General features: G+C 52.9%; 1 protein-coding gene across 2 annotated transcripts in view; it reads right to left on the reverse strand.

Moving 5' to 3' along the window:
• Nucleotides 1-10,827: 10,827 nt before the first annotated feature.
• The window catches only part of LOC119930044 (connector enhancer of kinase suppressor of ras 2-like), a 266,115-nt gene continuing 258,812 nt past the window's right edge, over nucleotides 10,828-18,130 (reverse strand). For both annotated transcript variants that reach the window (XM_038748473.1, XM_038748472.1), the window contains exons 23-24: nucleotides 15,498-15,700; nucleotides 10,828-12,216 (exon numbers count right to left, since the gene is read on the reverse strand). In XM_038748473.1, the coding sequence (XP_038604401.1) occupies nucleotides 11,995-12,216; nucleotides 15,498-15,700 (425 nt within the window). In that variant the 3' untranslated portion in view covers nucleotides 10,828-11,994. The remainder of the gene's footprint in view (nucleotides 12,217-15,497; nucleotides 15,701-18,130) is intronic.

Consider the following 18,130-nt stretch of genomic DNA (forward strand, 5'->3'; position numbering starts at 1 on the left):
TAATAATAATAATAATAATAATAATAATAATAATAATGATGGCATTTAGTAAGCGCTTACTATGTGCGAAGCGCTGTTCTAAGCGCTGGGGAGGTTGCAAGGTGATCAGGGTGTCCCACGGGGGGCTCACAGTCTTCGTCCCCATTGTACAGATGAGGGAACTGAGGCGCAGAGAAGTGGAGTGACTTGCCCAAAGTCACCCAGCTGACAATAATAATAACATAATAATGGCATTTATTAAGCGCTTACTATGTGCAAAGCACTGTTCTAAGCGCTGGGGAGGTTACAAGGTGATCAGGTTGTCCCACAGGGGGCTCACAGTCTTAATCCCCATTTTACAGATGAGGGAACTGAGGCACAGAGAAGTGAAGTGACTTGTCCAAAGTCACACAGCTGACAGTTGGCGGAGCCGGGATTTGAACCCATGACCTCTGACTCCAAAGCCCAGGCTCTTTTCCACTGAGCCACGCTGCTTCTCTTCTGGAGCGGGGCTGGGGGTCCAGGGGAGGGATTACTATTATTAATAATAATATTCATTATCACATCATTATAATTATATTAATTATAATTAATTGCATTATTAACATTAATAATATTATTAATTAATGATTATGATAATTATAATGCCATTTTTTATTAAGCGCTTACTATATGCAAGCAGCATACTATATGGGAAGCAGCGTGACTCAGTGGACAGTGCACGGGCTTTGGAGTCAGAGGTCATGGGTTCACCTCCTCCAGGAGGCCTTCCCAGACGGAGCCCCCTCCTTCCTCTCCCCCTCCTCCACATCCCCATCCCCCCCCCCCCCCCCCCGGCCTTACCTCCTTCCCCTCCCCACAGCACCTGTATATACGTTTGTACGTATTTATTACTCTATTTTATTTGTACATATTTATTCTATTTATTTTATTTTGTTAATATGTTTTTTTAATCATATTTATTGAGCGCTTACTGTGTGCAGAGCACTGTACTAAGCGCTTGGGAAGTACAAGTTGGCAACATATAGAGACGGTCCCTACCCAACAGTGGGCTCACAGTCTAGAAGTGGGAGACAGAGAAGACAACAAAACACATTAACAAAATAAAATAAATAGAATAAATATGCACAAATAAATAGAGTAATAAATTCATACAGACATATACATATATACAGGTGCTGTGGGGAGGGGAAGGAAGTAAGGCCGGGGGGATGGGGAGGGGGAGGAGGGGGGAGAGGAAAGAGGGGGCTCAGTCTGGGAAGGCCTCCTGGAGGAGGTGTTCTGTTTTGTTTTGTTCTCTGTCTCCCCCTTCTAGATTGTAAGCCCACTGTTGGGTAGGAACTGTCTCTATATGTTGCCAACTTGTACTTCCCAAGTGCTTAGTACAGTGCTCTGCAAGCAGTAAGCACTCAATAAATACGATTGAATTGAATTGAATTGAATTGAATTCAAATCCCGGCACCGCCACTTGTCAGCTCCAGTTACTTCGGGCCTCAGTGACCTCATCTGGAAAGTGGGGATGAAGACTGTGAGCTCCACGTTGGACAACCTGATCACCTCGTACCCTCCCCGGTGCTTAGAACAGTGCTTTGCACATAGTAAGCACTTAATAAATGCTATTATTATTATTATTCAAGCACTGTTCTAAGCGCCGGGGAGGGTACAAGGTGATCAGATCACAGTCTTCTAGACTGTGAGCCCACTGTTGGGTAGGGACCGTCTCTATACGTTGCCAACTTGTACTTCCCAAGTGCTTAGTACAGTGCTCGGCACACAGTAAGCGCTCAATAAATACAATTGAATGAATGAATCAGGTTGTCCCAAAGGGGGCTCACAATCTTCACCCCCACTTTACAGATGAGGGACTGAGGCCCAGAGAAGTGAAGTGACTTGCCCAAAGTCACACAGCTGACAATTGGCGGAGTCGGGATTTGAACCCATGACCTCTGACTTCAAAGTCCCTGCCCTTTCTACTGAGCCACACTGCTTCCTGGGAAAGGTTGGGTTGGGGGCTCCTGAGGAGAAGCCCTGGGGTGGGCTGGGCTGGGGGCTCCAGAGGAGGGGCTCTGGGGTGGGCTGGGCATGCCAGAGGAGGGGCTTTGGGCTGGGGGCTCCAGAGGAGGGGCTCTGGGGTGGGCTGGGGATGCCAGAGGAGGGGCTTTGGGCTGGGGGCTCTAGAGGAGGGGCCCTGGGGTCTGCTGGGCTGGGGGCTCCAGAGGAGGGGAAGGTTGGGCTGGGGGCTTCAGGCGAGGGCCTCTGAGCTGGGCTGGGCTGGGCTGGGCTGGGCTGGGGATCCCAGAAGAGGGGCTTTGGGCTGGGGGCTCCAGAGGAGGGGCTCTGGGGTGGGCTGGGCATGCCAGAGGAGGGGCTTTGGGCTGGGGGCTCCAGAAGGGGGGAAGGTTGGGCTGGGGGCTTCAGGGGAAGGCTTCTGAGCTGAGCTGGGCTGGGCTGGGCTGGGGATCCCAGAAGAGAGGCTTTGGGCTGGGGGCTCCAGAGGAGGGGAAGGTTGTGCTGGGGGCTTCAGGCGAGGGCCTCTGAGCTGAGCTGGGCTGGGCTGGGGATCCCAGAAGAGGGGCTGGGGGCTCCAGAGGAGGGGCTCTGGGGTAGGCTGGGCATGCCAGAGGAGGGGCTTTGGGCTGGGGGCTCTACAGGAGGGGCTCTGGGGTGGGCTGGGCATGCCAGAGGAGGGGCTTTGGGCTGGGGGCTCCAGAGGAGGGGAAGGTTGGGCTGGGGGCTTCAGGGGAGGGCTTCTGAGCTGAGCTGGGCTGGGGATCCCAGAAGAGAGGCTTTGGGCTGGGGGCTCCAGAGGAGGGGAAGGTTGGGCTGGGGGCTTCAGATGAGGGCCGCTAAGCTGGGCTGGGCTGGGGATCCCAGAAGAGGGGCTGGGGGCTCCAGAGGAGGGGCTCTGGGGTGGGCTGGGCATGCCAGAGGAGGGGCTTTGGGCTGGGGGGCTCTAGCGGAGGGGCCCTGGGGTCGGCTGGGCATGCCAAAGGAGGGGCTTTGGGCTGGGGGCTCTAGAGGAGGGGCCCTGGGGTCAGCTGGGCTGGGGATGCCAGAGGAGGGGAAGGTTGGGCTTGGGGCTTCAGGCGAGGGCCCCTGAGCTGGGCTGGGCTGGGGATCCCAGAAGAGGGGCTTTGGGCTGGGGGCTCCAGAGGAGGGGCTCTGGGGTGGGCTGAGCTGGGCTGGGCTGGGGATCCCAGAAGAGAGGCTTTGGGCTGGGGGCTCCAGAGGAGGGGAAGGTTGGGCTGGGGGCTTCAGATGAGGGCCGCTGAGCTGGGCTGGGCTGGGGATCCCAGAAGAGGGGCTGGGGGCTCCAGAGGAGGGGCTCTGGGGTGGGCTGGGCATGCCAGAGGAGGGGCTTTGGGCTGGGGGCTCTAGAGGAGGGACCCTGGGGTCGGCTGGGCATGCCAAAGGAGGGGCTTTGGGCTGGGGGCTCTAGAGGAGGGGCCCTGGGGTCAGCTGGGCTGGGGATGCCAGAGGAGGGGAAGGTTGGGCTGGGGGCTTCAGGCGAGGGCCCCTGAGCTGGGCTGGGCTGGGGATCCCAGAAGAGGGGCTTTGGGCTGGGGGCTCCAGAGGAGGGGCTCTGGGGTGGGCTGAGCTGGGCTGGGCTGGGGATCCCAGAAGAGAGGCTTTGGGCTGGGGGCTCCAGAGGAGGGGAAGGTTGGGCTGGGGGCTTCAGATGAGGGCCGCTGAGCTGGGCTGGGCTGGGGATCCCAGAAGAGGGGCTGGGGGCTCCAGAGGAGGGGCTCTGGGGTGGGCTGGGCATGCCAGAGGAGGGGCTTTGGGCTGGGGGCTCCAGAGGAGGGGCTCTGGGGTGGGCTGGGCATACCAGAGGATTGGCTTTGGGCTGGGGGCTCCAGAGGAGGGGCTCTGGGGTGGGCTGGGCATGCCAGAGGAGGGGCTTTGGGCTGGGGGCTCTAGAGGAGGGGCCCTGGGGTCGGCTGGGCTGGGGATGCCAGAGGAGAGAAAGGTTGGGCTGGGGGCTCTAGAGGAGGGGCCCTGGGGTCGGCTGGGCTGGGGGCTTCAGGCGAGGGTCTCTGAGCTGGGCTGGGCTGGGCTGGGGATCCCAGAAGAGGGGCTTTGGGCTGGGGGCTCCAGAGGAGGGGCTCTGGGGTGGGCTGGGCATGCCAGAGGAGGGGCTTTGGGCTGGGGGCTCCAGAGGAGGGGAAGCTTGGGCTGGGGGCTCCAGGGGAGGGGCTCTGGGCTGGGCTGGGGGCTCCAGAGGAGGGGCCCTGAGGTGGGCTGGGCTGGGGATGCCAGAGGAGAGGCTTTGGGTTGGGGGTTCCAGGGGAGGGCGGCTAGGCTGGGCTTTCCAGTGGAGGGGGTTGAGCTGGGGGCTCCAGGGGAGGGGCTCTGGGGTGGTTGGGCGCAGTCTTCCAGGCCTGCTGCTTCCTAATGGCAGGGCTCAGCCCACCTGGGAACCACAGCTCCCAGGGCTACAGTATTTTTTTTTAATTTTATGGTATTTGTTAAGTGCTTACTATGTGTCATGCACTGTTCTAAGCGCTGGGGTAGGGTCAAAGTAATCCAGTCGGGCACAGTCCCTGTCCTACATAGAGTTTAAAGTCTTAAGGAGGAGGGAGAACAGGTATTGAATCCCCGTTTCACAGGTGAGGAAATTTAGCACCAAGTGAAGTGAAATCACTGTCTTATGGACACACAGAGGAGTCAGGATTAGAACCCAGGTCCTCTGACTCCCAGGGCCATGCTCTTTCCATTAGGCCATACTGCTTCCCGGGACTGCAGTGAGTAGGCACGATCCCTCCCCACAAGCATCTCGCAATCTAGTGAGGGAGACCAACTCTAAAATAATATTACAGCCCAACGCAGACAGCTGCCGGCTCAGTGCTCTGCCCTCAGAAATTGCCCCAATCGGCGTTCTTCACGTGGTAACGGGATTGTGACCAGCACACCGGTGAGAATCTAAAAAAGGCATTCATCCCTTTTCCCCATCCACAGCACTTATGTACATATCTGTAATTTATATTAATTGCTCTCATCAATTGTATTTATCATCAATCGTATTTATTGAGCGCTTACTGTGTGCAGAGCACTGCCCCTCTATCTGCCCCTCTATTGTTGGCACCGAAGGCGTCTGTTAGATTGTACTCTCCCAAGCACTTAGTACAGCGCTCTACATACAATAATAAGCACTCGATAAATATGATTGACTGACTGTCATTGTTGAGTTGTACTAAAAATTCTTTAAAAGTTGAGAGAAAACTGCGTTTTGGAAGACAAAAATCCCCGAGAATCATCCCTCCCCTTTGCCATGCCACATTCAATTGCTTGCTGGCATTGAATCCTCCACCCAGGGACCAGAAGGTCTGCGGTCTGTCACGAGTCCTCTCGCTCCAGGGCCTGCTGAGCCTCCGGCCCGAGATCCAAAACCAACAGTTTTCTTCTCGGGGACAGCCAATCTAGGCTGTAAATTCGTGTGGGCAAGGGACATGTCTACCAACTCTGTTGTACTGTACTTTCCCAAATGCTCTGCACACAGTAAGTACTCAATACATTTCATTGATCAGATTCCCTCCCGAGTTCTACCTGGAACAAATCTGAGTGACTGCAGCTTTAAAAATGAGGAGTTGCGAGGGGAGGGTTGGGGGAGAGAGATCTGTCCCTGGAAGATGTCCGATGTGAGCTCCTGCCTCGCCTCGTTCATCCCAACCCTGACAGGGTTGGGGAATTTCACCTTCGGGGCCAAGAAGTTTCCAAGCAGTGGGTCCCTAGCCTGGTATGAAGAGCTTCCCAGTCAGGAATCATCATCAGTGGTATTTATTGAGTGCTTACAGTGTGCCAAGCATTAATAATGTTTGGGAGAGTACAGTATAACAGACACGTAGAAACATTCCCTGCCTACAAGGAGTTTAATGAGATACCAGCTAGATGATGTGAAGATACCACCCCCAATTGTGTATGTGTATTTATGTATCTATCTATAGGGAGAGGGAAAGAGAGAGAGCGAGTTGTCCTTCCTATTCGAGGTGAGGTCTGGAGACGAGTCACAGGAGAAGCACACGGCTTCAGTGCAGAGAATTCAGTTTATTGAAGTCCAGATTTACAACTGAAGTTGGCAACTCTTCCCAAAACAAAAGCTACTTTTGAATTGAGGAAGAACCAGTTATTGTTTCAAGAATGTACATCTTACATCTCTTAAATAAGTTAATATCTTTGAAAAAAGAGCAATATGTTCCTTTTTTTAATGTTGCAGTGCAACTTACAACTTACACGTCTGTGCAGTGTACCAGAGGTATATGCCCAGTGAGCAACACACAGTGAAGTTTCCCATTCATAAATCCTCATTGTTGACGGACAAAAAGGTAACAGTTTAATCCATGATAGAAAACAATGCAGCCGGTTATTGTAAGGTATCCAGAACTCCTCTGAAGGGAAAACCAAAGGAAGAGTACCAGATGTTCACAGCCTAAAGAAACTAGGGGACCAACTCCCATTGTGGTAGAACTAGAAAACGTGAAACATCTTGGGGAGACCGGAGAAGCTCTCTATTTTCCCAGGGTTGAAACGCCCTTCTACCTAGCCTAGACCGGTAGTGTTTCGGTCTCCTGTCTGCCGGGTTGAATAATTTGGTTTTCATTCAGATGCCGAATGACATCTTAGTTGGAGGGGACGTCCCGCCTTGAGACCCAAATGGGAGGGGGGAATTCTGGGGGAACATCCGCCGGCCCCGGACAGGAGAGGCAGGTCTCCGGGATCCCCTCATGGGATCGGCCTTCTGGCCGATTGCGCTCCCGGCTACCATCCCTAATCCGGGAAGACGCCCGCTCGGACTTTTCAGAACCTTTACCATGACCCATGTTTCCCTCAGAAACAAACGTGTATTCCCGGATGAAACAAACTTTTCAGAATCTTTGCCACGACCCATTTTTCCCCTCAAGAACAACGACATATTCCCGGTCGAAAGTTAGGCCGCTCGACGGACACAGTTGCCACAAGTCACGGAGACTCCCCGATTTTTATTCAAGGCGCGGGCTCTGGATCGATAAGATATTTTCGGGCGGAGAACAGTCCTAGTGAAAGTTTGGTTCAGCACTTTCTATTGCTACAGAAGGAGGAGTAATGTCCATATTTACAAAACAAAGATTCCGGAGATGCCAGCCCGCCTCACTCCCAGCCCTCTGTGCCAGAGGTCTTAAGTTAGCGGGGCGTCGGAAATACACTTGGTGAGCGGAGAAAGAGCGGGTGAATGGATGGACCCCCAAGGAAACCCCCCCTCGTGCTTTGGCATCTCCACCCCGGAAGATAAAAAGATTTGCTACAGTCTGTTTCACAGTTTTTATGCAGCTAGAGTGCAAAAGCCTCAGCATGGGTGTGTCAGACATTTTCACACATTGAAGCGATATCAAAAAAAGTCCCTCGCTTCCTACTGAATGAGCTAGGCCCGAGCCCTGTCTGGCCTGGGACTTAGAGGTGATAATGAGGAGCGTCTCTTTCTGGCACGGTCTCAGTAGGAATGGACTATCCAAGGTTTCTCGAGGCCTAACGCACTTTCTGATTTCCCCGCTTAGTCGCTAGCTTTAGTTAAACCAATGGAAAAGCTTCAGTTTCCTGGAAGAACAGAGGGTCAAAATCCGTTCCGACGGTCAGCTTGGCTTAGCCCGACCGCAGAGCTCCTGAGTCCCCGGGACGGGGAGCGGGATGTTAAGAAATGGGAAATGAAGATAGGTTTGTGTCCATGTCACTAGTGAGGGAGGGCAGGGGGCAATGGGGGACGTGTCTGGCACACAACCATCTGGACTGGGGAAACTTGTCAGCTGAGGTCACTGGGGCCCCAGATTGGTAGCCAAGCTTTCCCAGCCTATTGCCCATGAGGTGGATACCCAAAGGAGTACCTTCCCCCACCCCTCCTGCCCTCCTGGGATGTCCAGTGAAATCCCACACGGCACACCCCGGCTGGTGCCTGGGACCAAAGGGAAAGCAGGGGGTGTGGAGGATGGAGGGAAGGTGGGGAGGCCTGGCGATGGCCTCTTTCGAGGGTCTGAGCCTGCTGTCGTTGGGTGAAAAGACCATAAAACACCCAAGAGAGTGACTTCCCGTTCATTTGAAAGGCTTAATGAGAAAACAGGAAACGTTTCTCAACTAGGCAGTTCTTCCAGTGAACGCTACTCGCTGTGGGGGCCAGGGGCTGGGGTCTCTGACCCTGCTGTGCTAAACATTCCCCTTAGCGTGTGGTTAACAACATGCTCACCCTCCCCTCACCTGTTAGTGTGCCTCTGCCCTCCCCCCCCAGTGGAAAACTGGACCAAGGAGAGACCCTCTCTGGACCTTGTGCCACTTGTGAGTTGGGTCATTCTGATGCCACCCTGAAGTTACCTGGGACCTTCATTTTTCCCCCCGATACCCTCATATCGAGCAGTTCGTTTTGCCCTCCCAGCAAGCCCTGCGAGGCTGGGGGTGTCGGGGGAGAAGTGGATACTGACAGCCCCATTTTACAGATGAGGAAACAGAGGCCTGGAGAGGTCAAATGCCCTGCCTGAAGTCGCTCACCAGGCCTGTGTCAGGGCCGGGAGTGAAGAACCGGGGTCTCCTGCATCCCTGGTCTTTGTTCTTTCCCCCCGACTTCATTCAGAATCTTCTCCACCTCAGCGGCTGTTTCCAGCGATCTGGACGATGACGCTTTCTTTTGGGTTGGCCTACTGGGTCGGTTTAGTGTTCATACTCTCTGACTCGACTGGAAACTCCTGGAGGGGAGGGATTGTGTGGTCTTCTCACTTGACTGGACTCCCTCAAGCAATCAGGACAGTGGCCGATCCCACGGCTGGGGTGGTTCTTCGCTCCGTGCCCCCTCTCGGTTTCTCGCTGGACGGTAAGCCCGTCGTGGTCAGGGAACATGTCTACCAACTCTGTTGTACTGGACTCTCCTCGGTACAGTGCTCTGCACACAGTGAGCGCTCAATAAATGCCATTGACTGATTGATCAGAATTGCCTCTGAGGATGGGTGATCACCGTCCTCAAGATGAGAATTTAACAAGACGCCACTGGCCCGCCACGCACCACCACCGGTTAAGGCCTCACGAGAAATCACGTTCAAACTCCAGTGACGTCTGAGCCCCTGGAGGGTGAAAACAATGCTCCGCTCTGATCCTATGTTCCTCCTTAACATTCAGAAATGCCACTGGTTTAGTTGACGGTGCCTTCTCCCTCTGAGAAATCAGGGATGCGGTCCTTGGGCTAGACTAGTCTCTTGGAGACGGGAATTGTGAACGGGACTTCTCCCGCTAGCATTTGAGTACTTCCCAAGTGCTTAGTACAGTGCTCTGCACACAGTAAGCGCTCAATAAATACGATTGAATGAATCTGAGGGAATCTTAAGGGGTTGCCTGACTGGTGACTCAAAGACTTCAGCAAAGATCAATAGCAAATTCTTTTCTCAAGTGGTGCTTTCTGATCTTTCTAATGGGGGTAGCTCCAGGGGCTGCTTCTGGGGTCCAGTAAAGCTTGAGCTCATTATATATATGTATATATGTATACATATATACATTTATACATGCGCACAAACACGCAAACGCCCCCCCACCACTAATAGAATTTAAATCTGGGGCCAAATTCAGACTGTTTGTGATCATATATATATATATATATATATGAGAGTACAAAATACAAAAGCTCTGCACATTCTGCTATTTGTTCACCCCATGACACTCCATACACACGGTCACAGTACAGTCAGACTGCAGTTTGCCCATCATCCACGGTCGTTTGTTTCAGAAAGTCATTTTCATCCTACGATCCTTGGGGAACCCAGGTTTTAACAAAACTAATGAAAAGTACCGACGGATGGGCGGATGGATGCCTCTAAAACAATAATAATAATAATAATAATAATAATAATCGTGGTATTTGTTGAGTGCTTACTGTGTGCCAGGCACCGTACTGAGCACTGGGGTGGACACAAGCAAATTGGGTTGGACACAGTCCCTGTCCCAAGTGGGGCTCACAGTCTCAATCCCCATTTTCCAGATGAGGTAACTGAGGCCCTGAGAAGTGAAGCAACTTGCCCAAGGTCACACAGCAGATCAGTGGTGGAGGTGGGATGGGAAACTATGACCTTTGGAATCCCAGGCCCACGCTTTAGCCACTACTGCTGCTTCTCTATACCGTTGCTTCCCGGATTTGTTAGGAACAGACGTTAGGGGGGGCGGGATTCTCTCCTCTTGGTCCTCGTTATTCAGGAGTAAACTAACCAAAACGTTCACATAGTAAATCTATTCAGGTTGGTGATTTGCCTGCCTGACTGCCCGGGAACCTCAGCTTCGATTTGAGTGAGGTTGGTGGCGAGGAGTAGCCTCTCTGTGGAAGCGGTACGTGCCCCATCTCCACCAGCCCTCCGCTGGCCAGAATGACCAGGATCATCATCATCAACCATCATCAATCATATTTATTGAGCGCTTACTGTGTGCAGAGCACTGTACTAAGCGCTTGGGAAGTACAGGATGATGACGATGACGTGATTGACGATGACCGCAGGGCGACTGCCTCTAGGATGCCGGATACCCAGAACCCATTATGGGAGGGGAGAGTAGCGTCTCTCCCCAAATAATATCATTCTCGCGGAGAACTAAATCCGATGCCAACCGTGGCGAGAGAGAGAAATGGACCTCTGAGACAAATGCTTGTTTCACGGTGCGCGTGGAAGTGCAGGGAGAGGAGGTGCCATGGGACTCAGGTGTCACTGGGCTAGGGTGGCAAGTGCTTCTCACAAGCCTCGTGCCACCCAGCCCCTCTGGTGACCTGTTTCATGGGCCTGCCCTTTCTAGACCGTGAGCCCGCTGTTGGGTAGGGACTGTCTCTATATGTTGCCAATTTGTACTTCCCAAGCGCTTAGTAGAGTGCTCTGCACACAGTAAGCGCTCAATAAGTACGATTGAATGAATGAATGAATGAATGGAGCCCTTGCTCCCGTGGCACGGTCCCAGACGGGCCGGGGGAAACGGAGTGACCCTCTTCTTCAGCTCCACGGCGCTGGGGGTCTGCACCTCGAAGGCTCCTGAAGGCCCACCTTGGGTCGGAGGAGGGACCCGGGGTGTGGGGAGGGGCCGCCTTCACAGTGGCTCTGGATTTTGTCGGTGGGCTGCAGCCCCAGCCCAGTTCTCCTGGGCCGCTCTACTGGGTACGCCTCGGGAACTTCCTGGGAATGTCTCGGGAAGGCGAGGGGGGGCTCTCGTTGTGGGAGGTGGGTGGCACTTTTCCAGCACAGAGTGGGTGGCGGGGGGGGGGAGGGGGTAGCACCTGCTCGCAACTGCCAATCCCAGCCCAAACAGCCCGTCGGCTCGGGGTCGCCGGATGGCTCCGGTGAGGGTGTAGGAGGGGAAGGGGTTGGGTGGGGGGAGGACCGGGGCTGCCCTCGAGGGCTGGGGAATTGCCTGTTGAGGGCAGGGACGCCCTCACTGTCATCATCCTAACTCTGGCCCCGCGTCCTGGGCCCAAGTTGAGTTGGGAGAGAGAATGAGAGATTGTCCCCTCGCCCCCTCCCCTTCTTTCGCAGGAGCCTGCTGGGTGGCCGGGCTGCTGCCCCGCCACAAAAGTCACCCCCCTCAGTAAGGCACACTACACGGGCAGCTCGGCCCCTGACCACTACCGGCTCAGCTCCTCGGAGCGGCGCAGGGCCGGAGAGCCATGTGGCCCCGGGACAGGGGCCTGTGGGCTTCTGGGGAGAAGATGCCAGGGGTTGCATGGGCGGGACGGGAATCGTCAGCCCCTTCCCAACCCCCCTTCCCGCCCCCCATGGGACTCTGTTCTAGGTAGGGAAGAAGGTGTATCTTTCATCCATCTGGGGGCCTCTCTGCCATCGCCAAGGGGGAGAGAAAAATACCTCAGAGGCCTCCCGCTTCCTCCCTAGGCTGTGTTCAGGCCGAGCCGCACGCGCCTTGGCGGGACGGAGCGGGAGATAACTCCCGGGGGAACGGCCCCGGCTCCTCAGGCAACGCGGCTCCCCTCGCGTCCTCGTCCCCCCGAGTCCAGCTCCTCGAGTGTTTCTATGGCGCGGGGCCGGGTCAGACGTGCGTCTCAATGAAGGAGTGTGTGTGAGTCAGCGTCGGGGGCGGCGGAGACGACGGCCGCTCAGAGGGCCCCTCGAGGGGAGCCGGCCCGCTGCTGTACTCACAGACGTCCAGGAAGAACTCATAGTTCTTGAGCTTCCACTCTTTGAACTTCTTGGCCGTCAGGGTGGGGTCCTCCAGGAGGTGGTTGATGATGGTCAGGTCCCCTTCTTTCGCCTGTCGGAGAACCAAGGAGACCCGCCCTCTTTCAAGACTGGGGAGTCCTAGCCCCACCACCCAGCCTGCCAGGTTTGGCGCGGCAGGAGCCCCTGGTTCCGCTGCGGGTCGCCGGACTTCTCTGGGCCTCAGTTTCCCCATCTGAATGCTGGGGAAAAGATCCAGTTCTCCCTCCCGCTCACACTGTGAATCCCAGGTGGGGAAAGGAGAAGCAGTGTGGCTCAGTGGAAATAGCATGGGCTCAAGGGGTCAAACCCTGGCTCTGCCAAGTGTCAGCTGTGTGACTTTGGACAAGTCACTTAACTTCTCTGTGCCTCAGTTACCTCATCTATAAAATGGGGATGAAGACTGTGAGCCCCCCAAGGGACAACCTGATCTCCTTGTAACCTCCCCAGCACTTAGAACAGTGCTTTGCACATAGTAAGCGCTTAATAAATGCTATTATTATTATCTGTAGATCCTCTGCTGCCTCCACCCCAGGGCTGGACACAGAATAAGTCCTTCTTAAGCCTCTTCGTCGATTAATTCTTTTTTAATTTTTGTGGTATATGTTAAGCGTTTACTATGTGCCAGGCACTCTACTAAGCACCGGGGTATCCAGAAGCTAATCAAGTTGGACACAGTCCATGTCCCACATAGGACTCACAGTCTTCATTCCCATTTTACAGGTGAGGTTACCGAGGCATAGAGAAGTGAAGTGACTTGACCAAGGTCACCCAGCAGACGTGTCAACCCAGGCCCTCTGTCCACTAGACAGTGCTGCTTCTCTTGAGACTCTGGAGCGGCAGGATTGTGAGTTCCATGTGGAACAGGGATTGGGATGGTGTCAGACTTGCCGATCTTGGATCCTGTATATATGTATATATGTTTGTACATATTTATTACTCTATTTATTTATTTATTTTACTTGTACATATCTATTCTATTCATTTTATTTTGTTAATACGTTTGGTTTTGTTCTCTGTCTCCCCCTTCTAGACTGTGAGCCCACTGTTGGGTAGGGACCGTCTCTACATGTTGCCAACTTGGACTTCCCAAGCACTTAGTACAGTGCTCTGCACACAGTAAGCGCTCAATAAAAACGATTGATTGATCAGAGAAGCAATGTGGCTCAGTGGAAAGAGTGTGGGCATTGGAGTCAGAGGTCATGGGTTCTAATCCCGGCTCTGCCACTTAGCTGTGTGACTTTGGGCAAGTCACTTAACTTCTCTGGGCCTCAGTTACCTCATCTGTAAAATGAGGATTAAGACTGTGAGCTCCCCCGTGGGACAACCTGATTACCTTGTATCCCTCCCACGCTTAGAACAGTGCTCGGCACATCTATTTATTTATTCATTTTACTTGTACATATTTAGAGAAAGCAGCATGGCTCAGTGGAAAGAGCCCGGGCTTTGGAGTCAGAGGTCATGGGTTCAAATCCCGGCTCCGCCAACTGTCAGCTGGGTGACTTTGGGCAAGTCACTTCTCTGGGCCTCAGTTACCTCATCTGTAAAATGGGGATGAAGCCTGTGAGCCCCCCGTGGGACAACCTGATCACCTTGTAACCTCCCCAGAGCTTAGAACAGTGCTTTGCACATAGTAAGTGCTTAATAAATGCCATTATTATTATAGTAAGCACTTAATAAATGCCATTATTATTATTATTATTATTATTATTATCTACCCCAGTGCTCAGTATAATGCTTGTCACAAAGTAAGTGCCAAACAAAGACCACTATTATTATTATTACTGCACTTAGGAGAGTTCTCCGAGTTGGCAGCAGGCTAAGTAGAAAGACCGCAATTGTCACTGTGAGCAACGAATGTGTCTGTTACATTATTTTTTTTCAAACAGTCTTTGTTAAGCACTTACTATGCGTCAGTAACTGTTCTAAGCGCTGGGGTGGATACAAGCAAATTGGTTGAGCACGGTCCCTGTCCCACATGGGGCTCACAGTCTCATTTCTCATTTTACAGATGAGGTAACTGAGGCCCAGAGAAGTGAAGTGACTTGCCCAAGGTCACGCAGCAGACAAGTGGCGGAGCCAGGATTAGAACTCAGGTCCCTCTGATTCCTAGGCCTGTGCTCTGTCCACTAGGCCACGTCCCCCTTCTAGACTTTGAGCCTGTTGTTGGGTAGGGACCGTCCCTATATGTTGCCAACTTGTACTTCCCAAGCGCTTAGTACTTTCATTCATTCATTCAATCGTATTTATTGAGCACTTACTGTGTGCAGAGCACTGGACTAAGCGCTTGGGAAGTCCAAGTTGGCAACCTATAGAGACGGTCCCTACCCAACAGCGGGCTCACAGTCTAGAAGGGGGAGACAGACAACAAAACAAAACATATTAACAAAATAAAATAAATAGAATAAATACGTACAAATCATCAATCGTATTTATTGAGTGCTTACTGTGTGCAGAGCACTGTACTAAACGCTTGGGAAGTACAAGTTGGCAACATATAGAGACAGTCCCTACCCAACAGTGGGCTCACAGTCTAAAAAAATAAATAAAGAAATAAATAAAATAAAGAGTAATAAATCCGTACAAACATATACACATATATACAGGTGCTGTGGGAAGGGGAAGGAGATAAGGCAGGGGGGATGGGGAGGGGGGATGTACAGTGCTCTGCACACAGTAAGCGCTCAATAAATACGATTGAATAGTGCAGGGCCAAGTTTTGTATTCTTCCAAATGCTTAGTGCACGCAGTAAGTGCTCAATAAATATGATTGATCCCCCCCCCCTCGTCCCCCTCTCCATCCCCCCATCTTACCTCCTTCCCTTCCCCACAGCACCTGTGTATATGTATATATGGTTGTACATATTTATTACTCTATTTATTTATTTATTTATTTTACCTGTACACATCTATCCTATTTATTTTATTTTGTTGGTAAGTTTGGTTTCGTTCTCTGTCTCCCCCTTTTAGACTGTGAGCCCACTGTTGGGTAGGGACCGTCTCTATGTGTTGCCGACTTGTACTTCCCAAGCGCTTAGTGCAGTGCTCTGCACACAGTAAGCGCTCAATAAATACGATTGATGACAATCGACCGACCGAGGGGCGAACCTGACACGGCCCCGGCTCGGCTCCCGGGCCCATCAGGCCCGTGACGGATGTCTATACGGGACTGTCTCTATATGCTGCCAGTTTGTACTTCCCAAGCACTTAGTACAGTGCTCTGCACATAGCAAGCGCTCCATAAATACGATTGATGGTGATGATGTGGCCCGTTTGCCCCGGCCTAAGTGCCCAACAGCGGGTCCGGTTCCGAGCGGTAGCCCCGGGACAGCTCACCTTCAGCGTGCTCTTGAGCACGCGGATCCGATGCAGCTTCTCGTTGACGACGGGGTCGTTGCACCTCTTGACGAAGGAGCTGCGGAACTCCTGCCTGGTGGAGGGCCGCTGCTCGCCGAAGGCGGACACGCTGGCCTGCTCCAAGGACTGGTACAGCTCCCTCAGCCCGTCGGGGCTGCTCTCCCGGCTCTCCTGGGAAGACGCTGGAACACAGGCCGCCGCTCAGCTCATCCCACCGCGGGCTCGCGAAGGGAGAACTCGGGGATCCGGGTCAACCCGGGGCCACTGTCCAATCAATCAATCAATCAATCAATCGTATTTATTGAGCGCTTACTGTGTGCAGAGCACTGTACTAAGCGCTTGGGAAGTACAAGTTGGCAACACATAGAGACGGTCCCTACCCATCAGTGGGCTCACAGTCTAGAAGGGGGAGACAGAGAACAAAACAAAACATATTAACAAAATAAAATAAATAGAATAGATATGTACAAGTAAAATAAGCACTGGGGGGGATACAAAGTAAACAGGTTGTTCCACGTGGGGCTCACAGTCTTCATCCCCATTTTACAGATGAGGTCATTGAGGCACAGAGAAGTGATGAGATGGGCACAGTCCACTCCCACAGAGCCCGACCGACGGCTCTCTGCCCGGAGCTCCTCTACTGCCAACCTTCTCACTGCTTCTGTGTTGCCCATTTGTACTTCCCAAGCGCTTAGTACAGTGCTCTGCACATAGTAAGCGCTCAATAAATACGATGGATTGATTGATTGCTTCTCACTTCCAGCACCTAGAACAGTGCTTTGCACATACTAAGCGCTTAACAAACGCCATCATTATAATTATTGGAGAAGCAGCGTGGCTCAATGGAAAGAGCCCGGGCTTGGGAGTCAGAGGTCATGCGTTCAAATCCCGCCTCTGCCAATTGTCAGCTGTGTGACTTGGGGCAAGTCACTTCACTTCTCTGGGCCTCAGTTCCCTCATCTGTAAAATAGGGATGAAGACTGTGGGCCCCACATGGGACAACCTGATCAATCAATCAATCAATCAATCGTATTTATTGAGCGCTTACTATGTGCAGAGCACTGTACTAAGCGCTTGGGAAGTACAAATTGGCAACACATAGAGACAGTCCCTACCCAACAGTGGGCTCACAGACTAAAAGGGGGAGACAGAGAACAGAACCAAACATACCAACAAAATAAAATAAATAGGATAGAAATGTACAAGTAAAATAAATAAATAAATAAATAAATAGGGTAATAAATATGTACAACCATATATACATATATACAGGTGCTGTGGGGAAGGGAAGGAGGTAAGATGGGGGGATGGAGAGGGGGACGAGGGGGAGAGGAAGGAAGGGGCTCAGTCTGGGAAGGTCTCCTGGAGGAGGTGAGCTCTCAGCAGGGCCTTGAAGGGAGGAAGAGAGCTAGCTTGGCAGAGGGGCAGAGGGAGGGCATTCCAGGCCCGGGGGATGACGTGGGCCGGGGGTCGACGGCGGGACAGGCGAGAACGAGGTACAGTGAGGAGATTAGTGGTGGAGGAGCGGAGGTTGCGGGCTGGGCAGTAGAAGGAGAGAAGGGAGGTGAGGTAGGAGGGGGCGAGGTGATGGACAGCCTTGAAGCCCAGGGTGAGGAGTTTCTGCCTGATGCGCAGATTGATTGGTAGCCACTGGAGATTTTTGAGGAGGGGAGTAATATGCCCAGAGCATTTCTGGACAAAGATAATCCGGGCAGCAGCATGAAGTATGGATTGAAGTGGAGAGAGACACGAGGATGGGAGATCAGAGAGAAGGCTGGTGCAGTAGTCCAGACGGGATAGGATGAGAGCTTGAATGAGCAGGGTAGCGGTTTGGATGGAGAGGAAAGGGCGGATCTTGGCAATGTTGCGGAGCTGAGACCGGCAGGTTTTGGTGACGGCTTGGATGTGAGGGGTGAACGAGAGAGCGGAGTCGAGGATGACACCAAGGTTGCGGGCCTGTGAGACGGGAAGGATGGTAGTGCCGTCAACAGAGATGGGAAAGTCAGGGAGAGGACAAGGTTTGGGAGGGAAGATCACCTTGGAACCTCCCCAGAGCTTAGAGCAGTGCTTTCCACATAGTAAGCGCTTAACAAATGCAGTCATTATTATTATTGGAGAAGCAGCGTGGCTCAATGGAAAGAGCCCGGGCTTGGGAGTTAGAGGTCATGGGATCAAATCCCGCCTCTGCCAATCGTCAGCTGTGTGACTTGGGGCAAGTCACTTCATTTCTCTGGGCCTCAGTTACCTCATCTGTAAAGTAGGGATGAAGACTGTGGGCCCCACATGGGACAACCTGATCACCTTGGAACCTCCCCAGAGCTTAGAGCAGTGCTTTGCACATAGTAAGCGCTTAACAAATGCAGTCATTATTATTATTAGAGAAGCAGCGTGGCTCAATGGAAAGAGCCCGGGCTTGGGAGTCAGAGGTCATGGGATCAAATCCCGCCTCTGCCAACTGTCAGCTGTGTGACTTGGGGCAAGTCACTTCACTTCTCTGGGCCTCAGTTCCCTCATCTGTAAAATAGGGATGAAGACTGTGAGCCCCACATAGGACAACCTGATCACCTTGGAACCTCCCCAGAGCTTAGAACAGTGTTTTGCACATAGTAAGC

The sequence above is a fragment of the Tachyglossus aculeatus genome, chromosome 6 (genome assembly GCF_015852505.1).
Source record: "Tachyglossus aculeatus isolate mTacAcu1 chromosome 6, mTacAcu1.pri, whole genome shotgun sequence".
NCBI classification, from domain to species: domain Eukaryota; kingdom Metazoa; phylum Chordata; class Mammalia; order Monotremata; family Tachyglossidae; genus Tachyglossus; species Tachyglossus aculeatus.